At 42.4% G+C, this 22,494-nt stretch overlaps 1 protein-coding gene across 1 annotated transcript; it reads left to right on the forward strand.

Moving 5' to 3' along the window:
- The first annotated feature begins 286 nt into the window (after positions 1-286).
- On the forward strand, positions 287-22,198 carry PGD (phosphogluconate dehydrogenase). The gene is made up of 13 exons (XM_033922769.1): positions 287-517; positions 1,834-1,909; positions 5,022-5,201; positions 5,487-5,552; positions 6,683-6,801; positions 7,643-7,709; positions 9,507-9,641; positions 10,272-10,461; positions 16,415-16,545; positions 17,618-17,751; positions 18,171-18,270; positions 19,858-19,980; positions 21,076-22,198. The coding sequence occupies exons 1-13, from the start codon at positions 510-512 to the stop codon at positions 21,193-21,195; spliced, it is 1,449 nt and encodes a 482-aa protein (XP_033778660.1). The 5' UTR covers positions 287-509; the 3' UTR covers positions 21,196-22,198.
- The last annotated feature ends 296 nt before the right edge of the window (positions 22,199-22,494 follow it).

Consider the following 22,494-nt stretch of genomic DNA (forward strand, 5'->3'; position numbering starts at 1 on the left):
CACCCTAAAGCGCACTGTGGGCATTACCCAAAAACATCATATATGTGATCACCATCATTTTTTTTTTTTCTTTTTATATCTGACTATCTAGTTGTTCCAAAGTGCTCTGCTTCCGACCTAAAAGGATGGGACATGACAGCAGGTGGAGAAGAGGCAATCTAGGCGATTACGTGACCGCTGTACTACGTATAGAGTGCATTTTATGATTCGTAATTGGATGATGTACAAAAGAACCCCGTTATTAGCCGCAAGGTCCACCCGCGGTGCTTTTTAAGGAACGAGTCTGTCGACGTTCCATAGCTCGAGCCTTTGCCTTGCAATGCTTTAGCACTTCCGCTGGGGATCGGCCAGGAAGTGCCCGCAATTCCCCGCCTCCTTAGCCGAGCCGTCCAGTAGAAACGCAATGTGAAAAGTGGGCGGTGACGCCAGATTCTACCTACTTGAAAGGTGGTTTCTCACGATCAGGTCGTCTGTAAGCTGTCGAGGGGGAAGTAAAGAGGCTCGGAATCATGGCGCAGTGAGTCGGGGGCTATGGAACGGGGAGGTCTTGGTTGGTGTAAAGCAGGGGGGTCCCCAAAGTCCCTCCTTGAGGACCGAATCCAGTCGGCTTTTCAGGATTTCTCCAATGAATATGCATGAAATCGATGTGCATGCACTGCTTTCAATGCATATTCATTGGGGAAATCCTGAAAACCCGACTGGATTCGGCCCTCAAGGAGGGACTTTGGGGACCCCTGGTGTAAAGGTTGTGCATGGGTACAAGCGTTGTGGGTGCTTGAGCATCCCCAGCATTAAGCAGCTGCCTTCAATTTACCTAAGGACGGGAGATTTGTGATATGTTTAGTACCTCCGATCATTGTGGCTCATATGGGTCATTACTACCGTGCCATTTGGGACGGGAATATTGAATTCTTACTTTATTTGTGGAGGGGGTAAGGGAGCAGGGAATGGTGGAGGATGGGGGCTAATGTAATATTAGTACTTGCATCATTTAGGGGAGCCCTGCCAACATCAGACTACGACTATATCCTTAATATTATCATTCTTTGGATAGTGTTGCTAGTGTATGTGGCACTTATATATCACCTTTCTGTAAGACTATTTATATGTATATTAAATCCCATTCCCTTTCCTTTTGGTTCTTGAAGCTACAGCCTAATAAGGTCTTTAAGTTAAATCATGTCTGCAGGGTGGAAAGACAAGGGAGTCTAATTATGGGACTCTTGACACCAGGAGTGCCCATTGTTTGGCCTCTGTCTTATACTTTGCAGATAGGTGTGTCCAGAAGAAATCTTGTAGGTGAGGAAAGCTTGCATATGAGAACAGGGAGTGACATGGTGTATTCAGAGTGCCGTGCCTGTCTTGCATAGGCTGCATGGAAATAGAACATATGAGGCTATTTCCACTCTTGAGTAGATGCCTACCCCATGCTCCCTTACTCTGTGGATTCTTATTAAGCAAAAAAAAAAAAAAAGCCCCTAACCTATGCTAGTTACTACTTTGGGCCTGGAGTAGGGGGTGTTGCTTAATCACAGATAAGTCTTGGTGTCCCCTCAAAGGCAGAAGTCATTAGGGAATTTGTACCCCTGTGTTTCCCTAATTATATCTATCAGTTAGTGGAGACCTAGTGCCAGTGTAGTGGGTGGATCCTGTTATTCTCCAGCACATTGGTATGCTGATGTATGAAAGGAAATGGCTAAGGAAGTCTAGAAAGTTGAAAACAAAAAAACAAATACCTGTTGTGTCCCTCTGTTTTTGGCATTATGATGTATATGGAGATGTTGACTAATATTCATATTAATTTTATTTAATGTCCTGTCTTTTCCCCTTCAGAGCTGATATTGCTCTCATTGGACTTGCTGTGATGGGTCAGAATTTGATTTTAAATATGAACGATCATGGCTTTGTGGTGAGTACAGGAAGTGGAGGAAACTTCTTAGTAAATTCTGGATTTTGCAATGACAGATTTGTTCATTTCACTTCCTTATGGATTGACTCAACAGGGATTGCAAGCAAAAATTATTTGTGATTCAGAACTACAATCAGTATTGATCAGTGAGGCTGGGATTTGAACGCTAATGAGAATTCCAGTCTTCTGATGGAACAGTTTTGCAACACACTTCTTTATGTTTAACCCTTTCAGGACCATAAGGATCGTAGGCCAATTTTTGTGGTTTTGACGACATTTTTATGGTAAAAAGGGCTTGCAGATGCCAAAAAATTGATTTTTTTTTTGTGAAATATCATTATTTTTATTTAAAAAAATCACACTTCTGGCTTATGGACAGTGTGGCAAGTGAATCTTCTCGTCAATCTAGCAACGACGCTAATGAATGAATGTCGGAACCAGTTTGTTTACATAAAGGCAGTATCATATGGAATCCGTACATATCAAATTTAGAACTGTAGACTATCCCAATCAAAATTTATAGGATTTTAAAGTTATGGGACAAATATGTCCCTTGGTCCTGAAAGGGTTAAAGGAAATTTTATTTTTGTGTGTTACAGAATGGATTTTGCAAGCAGTTATCTCCGTCTTGAGCATTAGCTGTGGGTTAATGTTTACTTATTTATAAAATGTTTGTGCCATTTATCTGAAGAAACCTTGCTCATTTTTTAACATTGTAAACCATCAGACAGAGTATTATCAATAAATTAGTAAAAAATATAAACAATCTTGGTCCTCTGCCAGATCTGTATCTGAACCACGCTCTCAAAACTCTCAACAAATCCTCCCAGGGAATAGCTATTCTCTTGGTCATAGAAAGCACTTTCAATTCCTCCTTTGTAACCCTCCCCACCTGGACACACACATGTTGGATTTCCTACATTTAGCGCCAAGAAGCTCTCCGTTAGTCTGAATTTACAGCCACCAAACACTGATTCAAATGACTAATTGCCCCTTGCATAGCACTATACCAAGGCATCAAGAGCTGAACATAATCAATGTAGGCAAACCATACCAAAGCTGCACACAGCATCCTCCAATGGTTGCAAGTAGATATTAAATGATAGTGGAGAAAGAGGAGATCCCCAAGGGATGATTCATCCCTAACAGCTTGGCCCAGACCTCTTTTATTATGTTTACCTATGAAACTTTGACTTCATGATTGAATGTTCCCCTCAGCTCCAGCTGTGTACAATGTTTGATCAATACCTCCACCAGGTCAAATGTCATCAAACTGAGGGAGACTAGTAGACTAAAATGCCCCTGCTGAATCAGGAATGATCAGATCCAATATTGGGGAAAGTCTAGTCAGCCCCACATCCAATAAAGTATAGCCCTCCAAAAAAGACCCTACTTTGTCGCTTCCTTTGTGATGCCTTTCCTAGCATTAGCTGGTTCAAAATGGGCTTAAAAGAATGGTCATGTATGCATGCCCCCCCCCCCCAATCTTCAAAATCAGTTACAACAGATTCCTACAATCTCATAGGGAGACAACCTTGTGACAGAGAACAGTTTACTAAGAGCAACAACCATCCTTTCTGGCTTTTTCTTAAATAAGGCCTTGGAGGTCAGATCTAGTCTTGAAAAGGTGCTCCTCAAAATACCCAATAACTACCTCAACTTCATCTTCATTATCTCATGCAAAATTCTCCAATGCAGACCCAAATTTGTTTCCCCCTTTAACCCATCTGTTTACACACTAACTACCCTAATTGGCACATCTGCCATATCTCCTCTTTTAACATTGAGCTTTTACCATAAAAAGATCAACCAGAACATCGGCTTTCTAGTCCCTCGTCTTCCACTTGATGGCTTACCTGCCCCATCCCTCACAATTTAGTGAGTGCTTTAACCCTTTAATTAGCAGATGGTGAAACGGCTGCTTTATGTAACTTGATATTGAATGAGAGCAATAGTGCCAAGTTACAGGCATTTGGAGATGCAGATCTCCCATAAGAACCATAGAAGACACATGTTGCTTCTGAGCAACAATGCCAAATAAAGGGTTAAATAGTTCCCAGGGTCTTTTCATGGCACATCCATCTATTGCATAAAAAACAATATTTGTGTGTTGAATATTAGCTACGTTCTTCCACTTTTTCTATCCACTGCCTTCCCTGACTTCCTCCAGGCCTGTTCTAGTTTCCCCAAACTCATTTCTGAGCCTTTTGGGTCATGGAATACCACATCCTCTGTACAGCTGGCTGAATGTTGATTATCACTGGACCAACTTCATCCAAAGCTTCACAAACCATTCCCCCCCACACTTCTAGTGATAGCTTCGTAGTTCTGCTGGACAATATGCTGTATAAGGGCATATTCCCTATATGGCAAATTGACTCTCCTAGCAGTAGTACTGCAAGACTACCACTTTAGTCTTACAGCTCCAATTTTGAAACTTTATTTTTATTGAAGTTTGCATTTAACTAACTTATAAATACACCAGCCTATCAAATGTCCATTTCTAAGTACGAAGAAAAGTTAGATTCAGGAGTTTTGTTCTGTCACAGCTGCCATTTTGAACCTACAGCAGCTATAGGTCAGGAGCAAAGTCTGTGCTAGGTGCCTCTGTGCTATCCACTAGATTACTAGGGACCCCCCCCCCCAGTTGTATACCTTGAGGTGGTGTTTAAGGAGGGGACTGACTGGGGGGGGGGGACTGACTGGGGAGTGGGTCAAGTTGCGGTGCCAAGGCTACAGAACTTCCTTTGTTCATGCTGAGTCCTCTTTTATATGCCTCAGCAGATAGCATGAATGCACCCATTCTGTCTGCCAAAGTGTTTAACAAGACCTGCCTGGTAAATGCAGGACAGATACTGACCATGCTCCCTTCACTTACTGCATGGGTTTTGTACTTAAGTGAAAAATCCAAGGTGCAGTTAAGGTATGGTAAGTGTAAAAACTTGTCATATTCTATTAAACATACTCCTAAGTGTAACTGAAGTGTCAGAATGTCAGTTGCTGCTGATTTTACCATCCTAATAGACAGATTCAGTACCTGAGATTCTGGGATGGATGTTTTGGCTTGTGTGCTTCATGCTGCCTCCTGATTTGTCATTTCTTGTCCTGGCAGGTATGTGCATTTAACAGGACCGTTTCCAAAGTGGATGATTTTTTAGCTAATGAGGCAAAAGGCACCAAAGTGATAGGTGCTCGCTCCCTGCAGGAAATGGTCTCCAAGCTGAAGAAGCCTCGGCGTGTCATGATGCTGGTGAAGGCAGGCCAGGCTGTCGATGACTTCATCACTAGTCTGGTAAGGGGGTGTCGGGACATGCTCTTCACTCTGGTAGGGAGGAAGTGCCACTTTGAATTGCTAGGTCAATAGCTCTGTACTTGGTGGCTTGTCTTTTGGGCTTCTCTTGGAAGCTCTCCATTTTCACGTTTTTATCGCACTCTTTCCTTCTCCATTCAGTTTGTTTTCCGAGTGCTAATGGTCTTATTTCTCTGGAGCTCAGCTGTTTTTATTTAACTTTACAAAACGTCCCAGGGTTGGCTCTGAGTCTTCTCCACAGCTTTTGACATTGAACTCTCTCTCTAGGTCCCATTGTTGGAAGCTGGTGACATCATCATTGATGGAGGGAATTCAGAGTACAGTGACAGTAGTGTAAGTAACTCTTGACTCTTATATCGGTGTGCCTTACCCAGTGGGTAGGGATTGTACTGAGGAGCTAAGCTCTGTTCTTTATTCTGTAGGTAAAGTTAAAAAGAAAAGGAACTGCTATGAGGCCAAGCTGGCCCTAGGGCTGGTGGGTTTTATAGTACTTTCCTCTGCTACTGCAGGACAATCTAGCCATCTAACTCATTTTTGTATGGGTAATGAGTAGAGCTGGATATAAGGTTTCATCCAGGGTATGTTCAGTGACAGGATATACAGAGGTTAAGTTTTGTATGGGAGCTGACTTCTGCAAGCACACTAAATATTTTTTTCATACTCTAAACCAGGGGTGTCAAAGTCCCTCCTGGAGGGCCACAATCCAGTCGAGTTTTCAGGATATCCCCAATGAATATGCATGAGATCTATTTGCATGCACTGCTTTCATTGTATGCTAATAGATCTCATGCATATTCATTGGGAAAATCCTGAAAACCCGACTGGATTGCAGCCCTCGAGAAGGGACTTTGACACCTCTGCTCTAAACTAATAGGGTTGTGGAAAATGGAGAGTCTCTGAATAATTGAGAGTGGAGAGGGGAAATAGATTTTTCCACTAGCAGTGTTTTTTTTGTTTTGTCTCTTCTGTCTTCATCCCCGCCCCCCCCCCCCCCCCCCCATAGCCTTCAGTTTCCACAGCCTTCATTTCTGGGCTCATATGGCAATTAAATACTAAATCCTCTGAATGACTATTCTCATTGGGACAACTATATGCAACTATCCACTAACACCCCGTGCCCTTTTTAGTATATTCTGGCATGAGGGAGGGATGCCCCATACAGATCATAAACTAGCTCTTCAGTTGGGTCTCCTCCCCATTCTTTCCAAACACTGTTAAAGCTGCCCATTTCTCCAAAATAACCTTATACCAAGCTTGTCTCACTTTTCATTTCCCCCACAATTTCCATCCCTCCCCTTAAGACACTAAAATGTAGTCCAACCAGACCACTGGCCTTACCTCTCCTTTATGCTATCATGGCAAGAAGCACCTAAGGTGTCGGGAGGATCTGTTTCTGACACAGATCAGACCTTTCCTTTATAATAGTTGTGCTTTGTTCTGATACATGCGTTGCTGTTTTGCAGAGGCGGTGTAAAGACCTGAAGGCCAAGGATATTCTATTTGTAGGAAGTGGAGTCAGTGGTGGAGAGGATGGTGCCAGATATGGCCCCTCCCTCATGCCAGGAGGTGCTAAAGAAGCCTGGTAAGTACCCTGGATACTGTATGGTCTAGGCATTAGTATGAACACCACTGGACTCTTGTAGATCATGTGACTGGAAGAAGGCTGGAAAGGTGCCATATGGACCCTGGAGATGATAGATTTGGCAGCTCTTCTTAGGAAGAAGCAGTGGGGACTGGGGTACACTCCCCCTTCCATATTTGTGAGGGTTAGGGGCATAGCCTTCTCATGAATAAGAGAAATTTGTGACTAATTTTAGGGCCGATTCTGAACCACCCCTGCCTCCCAGACCTCTCCACACCTTACTTTTAAAGCCTGCCCAGCTTCACCACTAGACCACCAGGCTTTAAAAGGAAGGCGTGGAGAGGTCTGGAAGGCAGGGTGGTTTAGAGAGTCACAAATCCTAAACCCGTGAATACAGAGGGAGGAGTGTATAACTGTGTCCGGGCTGCAGTGCTCATGGTTGGTTGGATCTTGTTCACTTGCTTATTGCAGCTTACTGCTACTAATTCCTTCTGCTTGATTGACCAGAGGCTATGGTTATATTTTTGGAAAAGGTAGACATAGGATAGAATAACCACTTGTTTATGAAGCTGTAGTTCTGTATTTGAGAGCAGGTGGGGAGGAAATCAGCCCTGCATATGTACTGTAGGCCCTTTGTATCTAGGTTTTGGATCATTGTCTTCTTAGCCTGTGTGTGTGACATTGGCTTCGAACTGGTTTTAGGGTGGATATGCTCAGCTTTAGGTATGAGACCCATGTTAGGGAGAGGGGGTGGAAGTGGGGTTAACAGTAGTGAACAGCTGCTTCATGAGAGCTTTCTGAAGATCTGGGCATACCTTACCCTGCTTTTCTTGTTCTGTAGGCCCCACATCAAAAGCATATTCCAAAGTATAGCTGCAAAAGTGGAGAATGAACCCTGCTGTGACTGGGTAAGTACTTATAATGGTGAAAGATCCCTAGGATATAGATATAATGCTCTGAAAAACCGATGGATAGGTTTACATCACTTGATTAAAGGTGAACCTTTCCTCTGGCGGCAGATGTGTGTCTGTGCCTCTTACTTCATGGAGCTAGTCACGATGGATGGAGGACGGAACTCTTTTTTAAAAAATCTCATTGTAACCTTATTTTGCTGCTGTTTTTCTAAACTCCATTTACAGATTTGTTCCTGTATCATTCAGCAATTTAAAGCAGTACTGTTTTGGTTAGAGTAGAGGGGAGCATATTGTTCATGCTACATATTAAATTAACAATTTGGTAATGGGTGTGGAAGGTGGTGTCAATGACAGTTGTATTAGTAGAACATTTATAGATTCTCAGAAGTACCACCTGGCACTCGTACAAATTCATTGTGTCATGCTTTATGTACTACTTCCTCACCGGATCTTCCATACTTTGCTATTAAATTTATAAATACGTTTTTGCACCTTAGTGTATAAATAGTTTAAATACTTAGCTTAAAACTTGTGGTCATGCTTTCAGGGATTTATACCGCCAACATGTTTCACCCGAAGGGGTCTTATCAAGGCACCATATCCCTTTCTAAAGCTTAACGCCGCTGTAACAGACCACTATTCTGTATAACTCTTTTCCCAAAGTGCCTTTTAGCCCTCCAGACTCTCCTTTCCTTTTGTTGTTAAAGGATTTGGTGATATTGCGGGGACCGCTAACAAGATTTTGTTTGGGGGAGGGAGGGGGAGTAAAAATCAAAACTGTCTTTTGTAAAATTCCTTGGAAAAAGGAATAGAGGTGACCTGGGTCTTTTAGATATCAGATTGTATAATCAGGCATATATTCTCCAGCGTATCAGAGATTGGATTCTAGATATGGATGATTTATATATCTTTTGCTTTTGTGGGGGGGAAGCTAGGTCAGATGCAATGGATGGAGCAATCTTATCTTATGTAAGCTGCTAGTCCCACGTTACCTTTGCATGTTAAAAAGCAACATATTGAAGTCTTCATGACAACCTGGAGCTAAATATGATAATATGCCCCCTATAAGGGGCAATCTAGATTTTGAACCAGGTATGGCGTTGGGCCCAAACGCTGTCTTCATGAAATACTTTCAGAGCAGGGAGGGCATTGGCCTTTTATATACAACAGCATTATTGGGCTTCTAGTGCTGATGAGCTTGTATATTTACAATGAGCTCATATTGGATCTTTGGATAAAGGTGGTTTCTTGGTAGGGACAGGTTAAAAAGATCAGGGAATTCTTTAACACTCCTTCCCCAGATCCTGTGTTGATATTGCACTTGATGAGACATGTTGGAAGATCTTATCCCACCTCCTGACTATGCTGATTGTGTTGAGAAGTGGGTATCTAAAGTTGGCTTGTTGAGAAGTGGGTATCTAAAGTTGGCTTGTTTAGAAAGAGTATATACAAACTTTGTCAACTAAGATATGAAGTCATGTTAACTGTCTTCCCATGTAATTCTTACCTTATGAACCTCCCCTACCCACCCAGGTTGTAAGACATTTGGGGGTGGGGGTGTTTCAGGGTAGGTAACAGAAGGAACTTAATCACAGAGAGTCATAAGAGTCCAGCTTTTTGCATATTAATTGGTTTTGTTTTCAATTTTCTTACAGGGGAGGAGGAGGTTCTAGGGGATGGGGTAGTTTTATTGTTGATTCGATGCAAAAGAATTGAACAGACTGTGCTTTGTTTCTTATTGACATTCAATAAAAATTGTTTACACACCTCCATTGTGTCATCTTTTGGCAGGTGGGTGAAGAAGGTGCAGGACACTTTGTGAAGATGGTTCACAATGGAATTGAATATGGAGACATGCAGTTGATCTGTGAGGCATACCACTTGATGAAGGATGTGTTGGGCATGGAGCAGGATGAAATGGCAAAGGTAAGAAGACTAATAAACAAACGGATCATTTCCCAAATTATCCAACCCACAAAAATTATCATCGATCAAGAAAAGAAGGGGGTATAAAGGATAATTAATACAAAATCTAGTGTAATAAATTTTTATTTGGTATCTAACTTCTTTTTTTATGAGAAAATCTATTACTGATAACCCAAATTCAGTCGTGTAAACAACTTGTTTTGGGCACACACTTACCCTAATATATAAATGAATTAATAAATTAGTTAATTAAGGGGCTGAAATATCATAAAAGATGCATTGTTCTCAGTAAAGAGACCTCTTATAACTTGGATGTTATTTCAAGTCTTCATCCTGAATGATGTGATGTAATCATTTACTAGATTTTGTATTAATTATCCTTTATACCCCCTTCTTTTGTTGATTAAAGGTAAGAAGACTGGTATGTTCCATTTGTTATGGGATGAAGAAGAGCTGGCAGCCATGGGTGTCGCCACACCTTTGTGCATAGGGGGTAGAGGGGTTGTTGTGTACCAGTATGGAAGGAGGGAAGTGAATTACGAGAGGCTGAGGTGGCTAGTGTGCTTCTGCATGGGACAGAGGAAATATTTTAGGTGTCGGCATTCATAGTAAAAGATCTTTCTTCATAAGGCATTCGAGGAGTGGAATAAGACTGAGTTGGATTCCTTCCTGATTGAGATCACTGCTGACATCCTCAAGTTCCGAGACACGGATGGCAAGCACCTGCTGCCCAAGATCCAGGACACAGCTGGACAGAAGGGGACTGGCAAATGGACTGCCATCTCTGCCCTGGAGTTTGGAGTGCCGGTCACACTTATTGGTGAGTGTTTTGTGCCTTTTCAATTTGAATACATGGTTACACCTCCCTGACCCTTCTCCACTAGAGGTCTGCATGGGAACGGGGATCCCGCGGGAATCCCCCCCTAACCCACGGGACTCCCATGGGGACCCCCCCTCTAGCCAATGGGACTCCCACAGGGATGGAAGGCTTTGGAAGCAGGGTTCGTCCATATAATATAATGGACACGTCAGCCTTAGTAAAAGAGGGGGTTTATAAGTTAATTACTGAACAGAAAACAAAAAAGGGTTCCATCAAAGAGATTCCACAAGGAAAAAGCAGCGCAAACACAAAAACTGTGGAATTGATGATCCTGTCGGAAGTAATTGCTGCTTTTTATGGGGACGTGCGGGGATGGAGGTAATTCCTAGCGGGGATGGGTGGGGACGGAGAGGATCCTGATGGGGACGGGCGGGGACGGAGAGGATCCTAGCGGGGACGGAGAGAATCCTGGCGGGGATGGGTGGGATTTCTGTCCCCGTGCAACTCTCTATTCTCCACCCAAGGAGTTGCTACAGACCTTGAGAACTTTTTCTAGGGTGATTTTTTTTTTTTTTTTCCCTTTCCTTGATCTCTGCTAGACCAGTCCAAACCAGTGGATTATATCTCCTTATTAGCAGATGATGGCAGAGAAGTTGAAGATTCTAGTGACATTCCTTAGCTTTTGCATTAGCATATTGATGTGTCAGCAATCTTTTATACTATCAAAAACATGGAAACAGTTGAAATCAATCTGCTCTCCAGGAAGCTATGTACAACATAGTGATGGACCTGAAATTCAAGGACATCAGGGTGGATCCTAGAGTGGTCCAGCAGCACTCAAGGAAAGGAAATTACCAGGTAAGAGTAAATGTCACCTTTTTTTTATCCTCTAGACAATCTAGATGAGTGGGCTGCACTTAAAGCCTATCCTTCAGAGTCAAAGGGGAAACAAAGCCCTCTCCAAGATAGCCTTTCCAAAGCTATTGTCACTTAAGACCTAGACATCTTTGAAAGAATGCAGTAGCAACCAAGTTGCTGCTTTTCAGACCTACTTCTCTGGTTTATACCCAAAAAGTTGACTGAGATCTCATCAAATGGAGAACCAAAACATTGCAGAACCACCTGGTTGAGAATGCAAACTGTTTCAATTGCTGTCTAATGCTGTCTAATGCAATGCTCCAGTGGCTACTGGAAGCCCCTTGTCCTTCACACGAACTGCTAAAAAGCCAAACAGAAGGTCAGATTTCCTAAAGGAACTGGTGATTTCTAGGTAATAGATGATAGTCTTGTAAATGTCTAGTTTATGCAGAGCTGTACCTCACCCTTGTTTTGGAAAGGGGAGGGTGAAGGATTAGCCTAACATTGTCAGGATTACTATAGAAGTATACTGGAAAATAAAACCATCTTTTGGCCAGTTTATGCAATCTTGCAACTTAAAAAAATTTAATTTTGATTAATCGAGCAATTAAGACTTAGAATTAAGGCTGCATATCAATTTAAACAAACAAAAAGACATTCTAAGAATTAAGGCTGCATATCAATTTAAACAAACAAAAAGACATTCTAAGAACAATACTAGGACAACATAGCCCACACTTTGGAGAAGAGAGAAATAACATCACCGTACCTAAAGAAGGACATGGGATTCTTGAGAGGGTTCAGAAAAGAGTGACAAGAATGATAAAAGGTATGGAAAACCTTTCATACACAGACAGGTTAGAAAGACTGGAGCTCTTCTCCCTGGAGAAGCGGAGACTCGGAGGAGACATGATAAAGACATACAAGATCATGAAAGGCATAGAGAAGATAGAGAGGGACAGATTCTTTAGCCTATTGGGAACCACAAGAACAAGGGGGCACTCGGAGAAATTGAAAGGGGACAGGTTCAGAACCAATGCTAGGAAATTCTTTTTCACTCAGAGGGTGGTGGACACCTGGAATATGCTTCCAGAGGTTGTGATAGGACAGAGTACATTACGGGGTTTCAAAGAGGGATTGGATAAATTCCTGAAGGATTCGGGGATTGAGGGATACAGATAGGGGTAGAGAAAGGGCTATGAAAGGTTAATAGATAGAAGGAAAAAGGGGAATGAAGGGCCTGACTGGCCGCCGCGGGGGCGGGCTGCTGGGTGCGATGGACCTCTGGTCTGACTCAGCGGATGCAACTTCTTATGTTCTAAATACATTTACCATGCACAATCGTGAAAAAATTAGGACACCATGAAATATTCAGTTCTTTCTTAAGAAATGTTCACATATTGATATCAAATCTTTTTTTTTAATGTAATATGTAATATAATGTAATATGTAATATAATTTATTTCTTATATACCGCTACATCCGTTAGGTTCTAAGCGGTTTACAGAAAATATACATAAAGATTAGAAATAAGAAAGGTACTTGAAAAATTCCCTTACTGTCCCGAAGGCTCACAATCTAACTAAAGTACCTGGAGGGTAATAGAGAAGTGAAAAGTAGAGTTAGAGGAAAAATAAAAATAAAATAAACATTTTAACAAGACAGCATTGATCTAAATACTTTGGAAGGTAGAAGAGAGGAGAGAAAAGAATAGAAGCATGATGAAGTGATGAAGTGGAGCAAGTAAGTTTAGAAGGAGCGATTGACGTTTCCAGAAAGGGCTTCTTCAGGGAAGAGACTTGGCCGACAGTCCCAGGATGCCTATGTCTCCTCCCCTGAGATGTTCTCCCATCCATGCATTCCCTCCCAGACACACTGCCCGTGCTGGAAAATAAAGTGAGGTATAAATAAAACATTTTCCTTGATTTACTCATGAAACAAAAGATATCTACAAAAATGTGTTTTAACTGAGGAATAAATTGGGACACCTAGTTAAAGTGGCTCAAATCACATCGGGTGAACATCATTACTCAGCATTTTGAAGGAGGTTTGTCCTACTTAAACCTCAGACATTTAGTTTGGTGTGCTCATGACTGCTGCAGTGAGAGTGAACACCATGGTGAGATCAAAAGAGCTGTCAGGCCTTCAGAAAGAAGATTGCAGCAGCTTATAAGTCTGGTTAGGGATTTAAAAAGATCTTGCAAGAATTTGACATTAGCCATGCCACAGTCCGGAAAATAGTGTACAAGTGGAGGACTTTCCAAACAACTGCCAACATACCCAGGTCTGGCTGTCCAAGCAAGTTGACCCCCAGAGCAGACCACAAGATGCTAAAAAGTCTCCAAAAAACCTAAAATTTCATCATGGGACCTACAGCAGTCTCTTCCTACTTGTTGATATGGAAGTGCTTGCCTCTACAATCTGAAAGAGACTGCACAAATTTAACTTGCATGGGAAGTGTGCAATGAGGAAACCTTTGCTCTCTGAAGAGAAACATCAGGGCCAGACTGAAGTTTGCCAAAGAGAACGTAGACAAACGCCAGGACTTCTGGAATAGTGTTCTATGGACAGATGAGTCTAAAATTGAATTATTTGGACACCAGAAAATAGGACATGTTTGGCATACAGCATTCCAGGAAAAGAACCTCATACCAACTGTGAAGCATGGAGGTGGAAGTCATGGTTTGGGGTTGCTTTGCTGCAGCAGAACCTAACCAGCTCACCTTCATAGAATCCATAGAAACATGATGGAAGATAAAGGCCAAATGGCTCATCTAGTCTGCCCATCCGCAGTAACCGTTATCTCTCAGAGATCCCATGTGCCTATCCAGGCCCTCTTGAATTCAAATATAGTCTCTGTCTCCATCATGTCTTCCAGGAGACTATTCCACACATCTACAACACTTTCTGTAAAAAAGTATTTCTTTAGATTACTCCTGAGCCTATTACCTCTTAACTTCATCCTATGCCCTTTCATTCCAGAGCTTCCATTCAAATGAAAGAGACTCGACTCATGCACATTTACATCATGTATATATTTAAATGTCTCTTATCTTATCTCTCGTCTCCCGCCTTTCCTCCAGACAGATTAAGATCTTTAAGTCTGTCTTCATATGCCTTATGATGAAGACCAAGCACCATTTTAGTAGCCCTGACTCCATCTTTTTTATATCTTTTTGAAGGTGCGGCCTCCAGAATTGTAAAATAATATTCTAAATGAGGTCTCACCAAAGTCTTATACAGGGACATCAATCCTTTTTTTTTTTTTTTTTTTTTTTCCCCCTATTGGCCATACCTCTCCCTATGCAATCTAGCATCCTTCTAGCTTTTGCCATCACCTTTCAACCTGTTTGGCCACCTTAAGATCATCACATACAATCGTACCCAAGTCCTGCTCCTCTGTCCTCACTTTCCTTCACTCCTGCCCGTGCAGAACCACTGCAGAGATTAGCTAGCGGTTCTGATGGGCAGGAGCGAAGGAAGGTGTGTCTATGTATAAGACTTTGGTGAGACCTCAGCCCATGCATAACTGCTAGCTAATCTCTGCAGTGGTTCTGCACGGGCAGGAGTGAAGGAAAGTGAGGACAGAGGAGCAGGACTTGGGTATGATTGTATGTGATGATCTTATATCATCACAGCACAGACCATTCTACCTTACATCCTCCTGTGGTGAAACCATTGCTACCCACTCTCCCATTTTAAGAACTTTCCCCCCTCATAGTGCTGCCTGTTTAGACACACAAAAAATTTTATTTTTTGTTTAAAAATAAAATTTGTGATACGCAGGCAGCTGGGTGGGGGGAAGTTAGAGTTTGAGGACAAACAGAGGCAGTGACCAGGAGGGGACTTCAAATGGGACCATGCTTGCCACTCCAAGCAGATGACACCATCCCATAGGAATTAGGCCTGTAGGCCAAAATCCTGTAACTGAAGTTTGAGAAGGGAAAAAGACCATCTCTAGCTCGGCTGCACCCAACTAAAACCCATTGGCCAATTGTGAGGGCTTAAGGAGAAAACGACCCTCCACACTTAAGGCAAAAGTCTGTGGACTGATTCCCTAAAAGTTCTCTTTATCTAAAGACTTGGTCATGGGGCAGAAGGCTGTAGACTGCAGACTGTATCCCAGGGGGTCAGGCCGCCTTCACAGAATCCTACTGTGCCAGTTCATCCTGTACCATATGCTGGAGGCAGAAAAATGCTGATGAGTTCCAGGGCTGCGTCTCTTTTTATACTAGTGATGCCAGTGAAACTCTGTTCTCACTCTGCTGGCTTTACAAGAAAAATACGACCCCCCCTCCTCCAGGTGTGCCAGCAACTTAAGCTTTCCCTCCATCAGGAAATGATTACCTTAGTCTAGGCCATCTAAGGCTAGACTGGTCTAGTAGGACAAAGAATATCAGATGCTATCACACAGAACATTGCAGGTGGCTGCTGCTAGACGTCTTGCTATAATGCTGACCTTTCTTGAACTCTGCAAGGAGACCCTAGAGCTGCACAGCTGGCTCATGGTCCCTGTAAAGGCTTTAAAGGTTGCATAAGTTCCCCAGGGGAGTGACGCCAGATTATGCAAAGATTGTGTGTCCTTTTAAGAAAATGTTAAAAACACAATTATTTGTGGACGCCTTTCTTTAACTCTGAGGTTATTTGTTTTAGATTTAAAGAATTCTGTATTGAGGAAAAAGACTTATTTATTTACTGTATTTTACAATGTTTGCTTGTGCTTGAAATTGTGGATGTAAATGTTTTGTACATCGCTTAGATTTAAGCGATTCATAAAGTTTTTTAAAATAAATAAATAATGCTGGAAGGTAAGGAATCTTCCCTTTGAGGATTATTTAGCTCTCACTGTAGCTCCAGAACTGTTCTATCTAGCAGAGCTTTTTTTTAATGGGGGGGAGGGGGAGGAGAATGGTAGTAGAATTCTCTCTCTTGCCACACAAAGGGAATTTTACTGTCCTGTGTGGAGCTTCCTATAGTGGGATGCCTTCTGCTGACAGCAAATAATTAAAATCAACAAGGGGATAAAGGGCAATCTTGTTACTGTGCATAGGAAATTAGCAATGTCTTGTCTTGTCTTGCTTCTTTTCATGCACAGGAGAAGCTGTGTTTGCGCGCTGTTTATCGTCTCTGAAGAGTGAGCGAATTGAGGCCAGCAAGCACCTGAAAGGACCGAAACCGAGTCCATTCAGCGGTGACAAGAAAGTTTTCCTCGAGGACATCCGCAAGGTGAGTATGTAGGCCTCTGGCTTTGTATGGTCAGGGCTGGGTAAAGGATACCAGCCTTAAATCTTATTTTAAGAATAGAACAAAACTATTTAAAATGTAGAAGTTTTTTTGTTTTTCTTGACTTATCGAGAGAAGCAACAGTCAAGTTTCTCCTGTTACGGCCTGGAGTTCTTCATCTAGGGGCCACATTCTGCCTCAAACTTCCTTGTAAATGTAATGTATACCAATCCTCTGAAAACGTACTTATCTCCCTTTCTAGCAGCTGAGTTAAATTAGTAAATAGAATAGAGTTTAAGGTGTTCACCTTTTTTGTTATGCAGTTGTCTTATTTACTGGTCACTTTTAAATGAGAAGAATTTTTCCTTTTTTTTTTTTTTTTTACAAAATCTTTTTTTATTGAAATTTTTTCAAAATACAAACCAAACATAAGCAGCATCACATTCCCAGCATCACATTCCCAGCAATCCACCCAAAGCCTTCACCTCATCCCTCTAATACAAAACATACAGAAAGGCTAGATCACCAACTAGAAACCTTGAACTGAGAACCTCCCCCTCCCCATCCCACCGGCATCCACAGGCCAACAGCATATATTTTTACAGCTGTGATGGAGAAGGGGCCAACCTCCAGGCAACAGACTTTATGATATGGGACCAGCCTCTTGACGGCTTAGCGCTGTCAGTTTACACATTAGATGTACATAATCTAGACAGCAGAGTAAGTAGTGTCACTCGGGTACCTTTGTGGATCGCCAGTGTTTTGCCAATGAACAAAGGTAAACAGTTCATGGGGGGGAGGGGGGGGAGAGGAGATAACCCAAAGAATTTCCTTTAATGTCCTTCTATAGGATTGGATCATCACTTTTGAGGACTTTGACCAGTTTTTTGTATTTCCTGATTTGGGGACAACTGTGTGGTGATTAATTTTCATTTGCTCCTTATTTTCCAATCAGAATTACTTTAATATTGCTTGATTATTATTATTTTTGTAATTTGCAAAAAGAAACCCGGCACGTTCCTGATGGTTCTGACTAATTAAGGTGCTGCCACCTTGCTTCCTTTCTCTCCTACAGGCTCTCTATGCCTCCAAGATTATCTCGTATGCACAAGGCTTCTTTCTGTTCCGCCAGGCTGCAGAGGAGTTTGGCTGGACACTGAATTATGGGGGAATTGCAATGATGTGGAGAGGTGGCTGCATTATACGCAGGTGGGTCCAGAGTTGTGGGCGAGAGTGCCGTCTCTCATCTTCATATTCTCTGAAGTTCTGGTTCCCCAGAGCTGCATGTTTCTCTTGCTTGCTGGCACGCTGCAGGCCAGAGCTGTTTAAGAGACAAAGCAAAGGGATTAGTTTGTCTAAATGAGAGCAACTTTACTATCTGCTCTTCTGGAGTTTCTGGATAACTGACGGGTAGACTGCCTCTACTAAAGCTTGAGAATCTAAGGTGTAAGGGAAAACTGCTTTTCTTTTTGTCTGGAATCTTCAGACGCGTCACTAACAGGGAGGGCTCTGTGTACTGTTCTTCATCTGTATAGTTCTACCTAACATCTCCTGCAGGTGTTGAGAGAACATGCATTTGTACCCTCAACTCCACCCTACCAAGTATAATCCTTATGCTCTCTTTCCAGTGTATTCCTGGGCAAAATTAAAGAAGCATTTGATAGGAACGCAAATCTTCAGAATCTGTTGTTAGATGAGTTCTTCAAGAAAGAGATGGAGCGATGCCAGGTGAGAAAGAAAAGGGAGGGGGCCGCTGAGAGGCCAAAATGGCATAGTGAGCATTTAGCTTCAATGTCAAGCTGAAGGCATATGGAGACATGAAGCTCAAACCACATACTTTTTATTCCTGGAAGGAAACATTCTGTGCAAGTATTTTCACAAATCTGCAACTCTAGTTGAAATAATGTGATGTAATCATCTTTTAATTAATAATGAAATTAATCTGTAATGCAGAAAAAAGGTTTATTCAAAGACGTAGAGGTTTTTATTTGGTGCAAGACATATTATAATGCAACTTAATACTCGGTTCTTTTCCAAGATGTTCACATTCCGCTAGGATTTCCTGGCTCACTGCATTGCTACTTTGGCCCGTGCCTGTTGCCGGTAGCTTTGAACCACTGTTGGCCAATTTAGGGAGCATAAAAGGTGATGAATTTATGTCCAATACATTTTGTGGATAATTCTCATCTGCTCTTACCCATCTTCTCTGTCCACTGTAGAATATGGGCAGCTTGCCAAATCAAAAGAAATCAAAAGCTGGGGGAGGGAAAGGAATGGTCCTCATCAGCTGGGAAAAAATATTTCTTCACTCAGTGTGTAATTAAACTCCTGGAATTCGTTGTCAGAGAATGTGGTAAAAGCAGTAAGCTTAGCAGGGATTTAAAAAAGGTTGGATAACTTTCTAAAAGAGAAGTCCTTAAGCCATTAAGATGTGGAGAAATCCACTGCTTATTAGCAGAGTAAGCAGCATAAAATCTGTTTTACTCTTTGCGATCTTGCCATGTATTATGACCTGGGTTGACCAAGGTTAGAAACAAGATATTGGGCTTGATGAACCTGCAATCTGTCTCAGTATGGCAGCTTTTATGTTCATAGTTGCCTTCATTTTCTTCTGCAATACTGCAGTCCTACATAACAGTTTGGAAAATGGATAAGTGCCAATTCTGCACCGCATCTGATCTCTCATTTTATAAAGTATGAGCGCCAGAGTTGGTGCAAAGGCATTTAGCACCCTGTGCAAACTTTGTAGATGTCGCACCTGCACCCTCTTCCCCCCTCCCCCCCATCACTTCTGGCAAGCAAGAATCATAGGAGCAGTGTTTAACTGCCACCACCTCCTTGTGTAGCACTGGATCTCCAAGACTTGGGGGCCCTGTGGTTCTAAATTTACAAGGAAATCGCTGCTTGAACTTCATGGCCTGCTTCCCCCCCCCCACCCCAAGGAAGAGCTGCTAAGAGCACTAACTTCTTGAAATACTGGCATTTTTTTTTTTTTTTTTAGCAGGACCACAGATACCATTGGGTTACCACAGCTTTGGGAGCTGCAAGAATTTCACACTGTTTGCAGCTTGGAGTCTTTGCGGAGTGGTGAAATAAAATCCCTAAAAAACCAGAATGACTATTCCAATTACTTTTTTTAAGCACAGCTGCTTTTTCACAGAGCCAGCATAATTACAGATTGAGCTTTTCTACGGAACGTGCTAGGGGGTGGGGGGCTTCCTATTTAATGCACCAAATCTAAATCACCAAGGTGCAAGAACATTATGGCAGTTTTACAGTGCTGCAATACTTAACCAGTGCTTTTATTTCATGTAGGAGTCGTGGCGGCGTGTGGTCAGTACTGGTGTGCAGAGGGGTATTCCCATGCCTTGCTTCACTACAGCGCTATCCTTCTATGATGGCTACAGGCATGAAATGCTACCTGCCAACTTGATCCAGGTGAGGCTCCTGGGTGCCTAGAAACAGGGGCAGCAGCTGTAGTGGGGGAAGAAAAAGCAATCGGTCGTGGCTGAAATTACTAGTTCACGCTTGATTTGACTTCCTGATGGTGAAGTTTTATTTGGTTGAGGCTATGTCGGTACTTAGCAAGAGCATTTCTTGAACTATTACTACTACTATTTATCATTTTTATAGCGCTGAAAGGCATACACGGTGCAGTACATTTAACACGCAATACATGGCCCCTGCTCAGAAGAGCTTACAATCTAATTTAGACACATACAGGACAAAGAGGGGTTGGGTAGTTTCTTGCACAGAAGCAAGCCTAGATTTAAGAGATGGTGACAAAGGTTCTCGGCACATAGATTTTGTTAAGTTTTGTGAATATAATGTCAGCACTTTAAAGTTGTGTTGCATATAAATAAGGACCCTATGAAAAACAGCTTGCCTACTACCCTCAATGAGATCTGTTTATAAGAAGGATCATTGCTTGGGGGAAAACTTTATATGAGGATTCCTGAAAATCAAGTGTGCTTTTAGCAGACAGACCGCTTTAAAATATTTGGGGGAGAGTAATCTTTGAGCTATTTGCTGTGGGGAACTACAGGATTAGAGTATGTATATGTATAACCTTACTTGCAGGGTCAGTGCAGAGGGATTGGGTGCCCTAGTCAAACCTTTTTTTTTTTTTTTTTGGGGGGGGGGGTTGTTTGTTTGAAAACTGCCCACCTTCCATGCAGGTAAATCTTTGTATTGCTAGTTTTTGGCTATTAGAAACATAATGGCAGATAAAGGCCAAATAGCCCATCTAGTCTGCCCATCCGCAGTAACCATTATCATTATCTCTTTCTCTCTCCAAAAGATCCCATGTGCCTGTCCCAGGCCCTTTTGAATTCAGACAGTCTCTGTCTCCACCACCTCTTCTGGAGACTGTTCCATTCATCTTTGACTGCAGGCTGTTATTGTCTAATGGTTGGTCAGCCCTGCATATTTGTCCAACCTATGGAGCTATGTAATTTTGAAGGATGAAGTGTTTTTCTTTAAAAAAACAAAAACAAAACTTAACATTATATCTTTGATGTGTTTAAATCCTAGGCCCAGCGTGATTACTTTGGAGCCCACACTTATGAACTACTTTCTAAGCCAGGCCAGTTTATCCACACCAACTGGACAGGGCACGGGGGCAGTGTGTCGTCATCATCTTACAATGTCTAGTGCCAAAGGGCTTATGCTATCCAGACCCATCTACTCCAAGCTTCACCAGCGTGCCTGCTGGAGGTCTCTACTACCCTGCCTCCTATCTCTGTACATTCCTGAACACGGTTAAGATTGTGGCCTGAACTGGAGAAGCAATAAATGACTAGAAATAGTTGCCGCATGTACTGCTTTTACTGCAGGGTGGAATCGAGTGCCATATCTTCTGGTGCCTGTTCTATAGAGCAGATTAAAATGGCTGCAGTGCTGATCTGAAAAAGAAGTGTGGGAGGTTTTGGTTTATATGTTAAGCCTGTATATTAGAGGTGTCCAACCTTCAGCCCCGTGAAGTATTTTGTGCGGCCCCGGTCGAGGGCGATGCAGTGTTTTCCTCTGCTGCCCCCGGGTGTTTACCATCTTGCGGCTCCCTCCTGTGTCTTGCTGCAGCGTTTGCATCTTTGTGCGGCCCCAGAAACATTTTTTTCGGCCAATGTGGCCCAGTGAAGCCAAAAGGTTGGACACCCCTGCTGTATACCAAGTGTGCTTCAGGGGGTAAGAAAGTTTGGTGTCATTTGCTATTAATAAATAAAACATGTGTAACCTCTTCCTGTGGTCCCAGTGTAGTGAACACCCCCCCTCCCCCCTTTGCCAGCTTGTTTGCTTCTGTTGCCACTTATGGCCGAATGACTGCTGTCCGCTCAACACTACAGGTTCCTGAGGAAGGGACCCAGAGTCTCCGAAACAGGGCTGGTAGAACCTGAACCTGACAGTGGGTTCTTGTGCCCCGCCATCGATTTCATCTTCGGACTATGTCTGCAAGCTAAGTCTGCTGTTATTTTCACCTGGGAGTTGGGTGGGGGGACTTTCAGAGTATCTTACTCTGTCTTTACTTTAGCACTGTGAAATTGTGATTTATTATTATCACATGGGAGGGACCCGATGATGGTGTGCAGGTGGAGGTTACTAAACCTTCACCAGAATATGTGAGCGCTGGAAAATTTTCTCCTTTCGCTTAGCCTTCACACTGAGGATCTCCCCTTCACAGGTTATATGATATCATTGTAAGTTTAGTGTGTTAGACAGAGTGAGCTACTTTGAAAGTCTATTAGACTTTTTTGCTGCCGTTTGTGGTTTCTTTCCAGTGTAGTGAACAACAAGGTATTTTATTGAGGTTTATTCAAGGTACTATATAGCAGAACAACTTCCATTGTAACAGTACAACTATGGTAAAATGATTGTCATGGTAGAGTAATGAGGTAAACCTGGAACCAGGATTCTGTAAAGCAAAGCAATATGTCAGTACCCTACACATTAACAGCA

This window comes from Geotrypetes seraphini, chromosome 15 (assembly GCF_902459505.1).
Source record: "Geotrypetes seraphini chromosome 15, aGeoSer1.1, whole genome shotgun sequence".
Classification (NCBI taxonomy): Eukaryota; Metazoa; Chordata; class Amphibia; order Gymnophiona; family Dermophiidae; genus Geotrypetes; species Geotrypetes seraphini.

What these genes read in the sequence shown, in the direction of transcription:
- PGD (XM_033922769.1), top strand. An exon ending in GGAGGTGCTAAAGAAGCCTG is followed by an intron (nt 6,802 to 7,642) that starts GTAAGTACCCTG and finishes CTTGTTCTGTAG; the next exon opens with GCCCCACATCAAAAGCATAT. An exon ending in AAGAGATGGAGCGATGCCAG is followed by an intron (nt 18,271 to 19,857) that starts GTGAGAAAGAAA and finishes TATTTCATGTAG; the next exon opens with GAGTCGTGGCGGCGTGTGGT.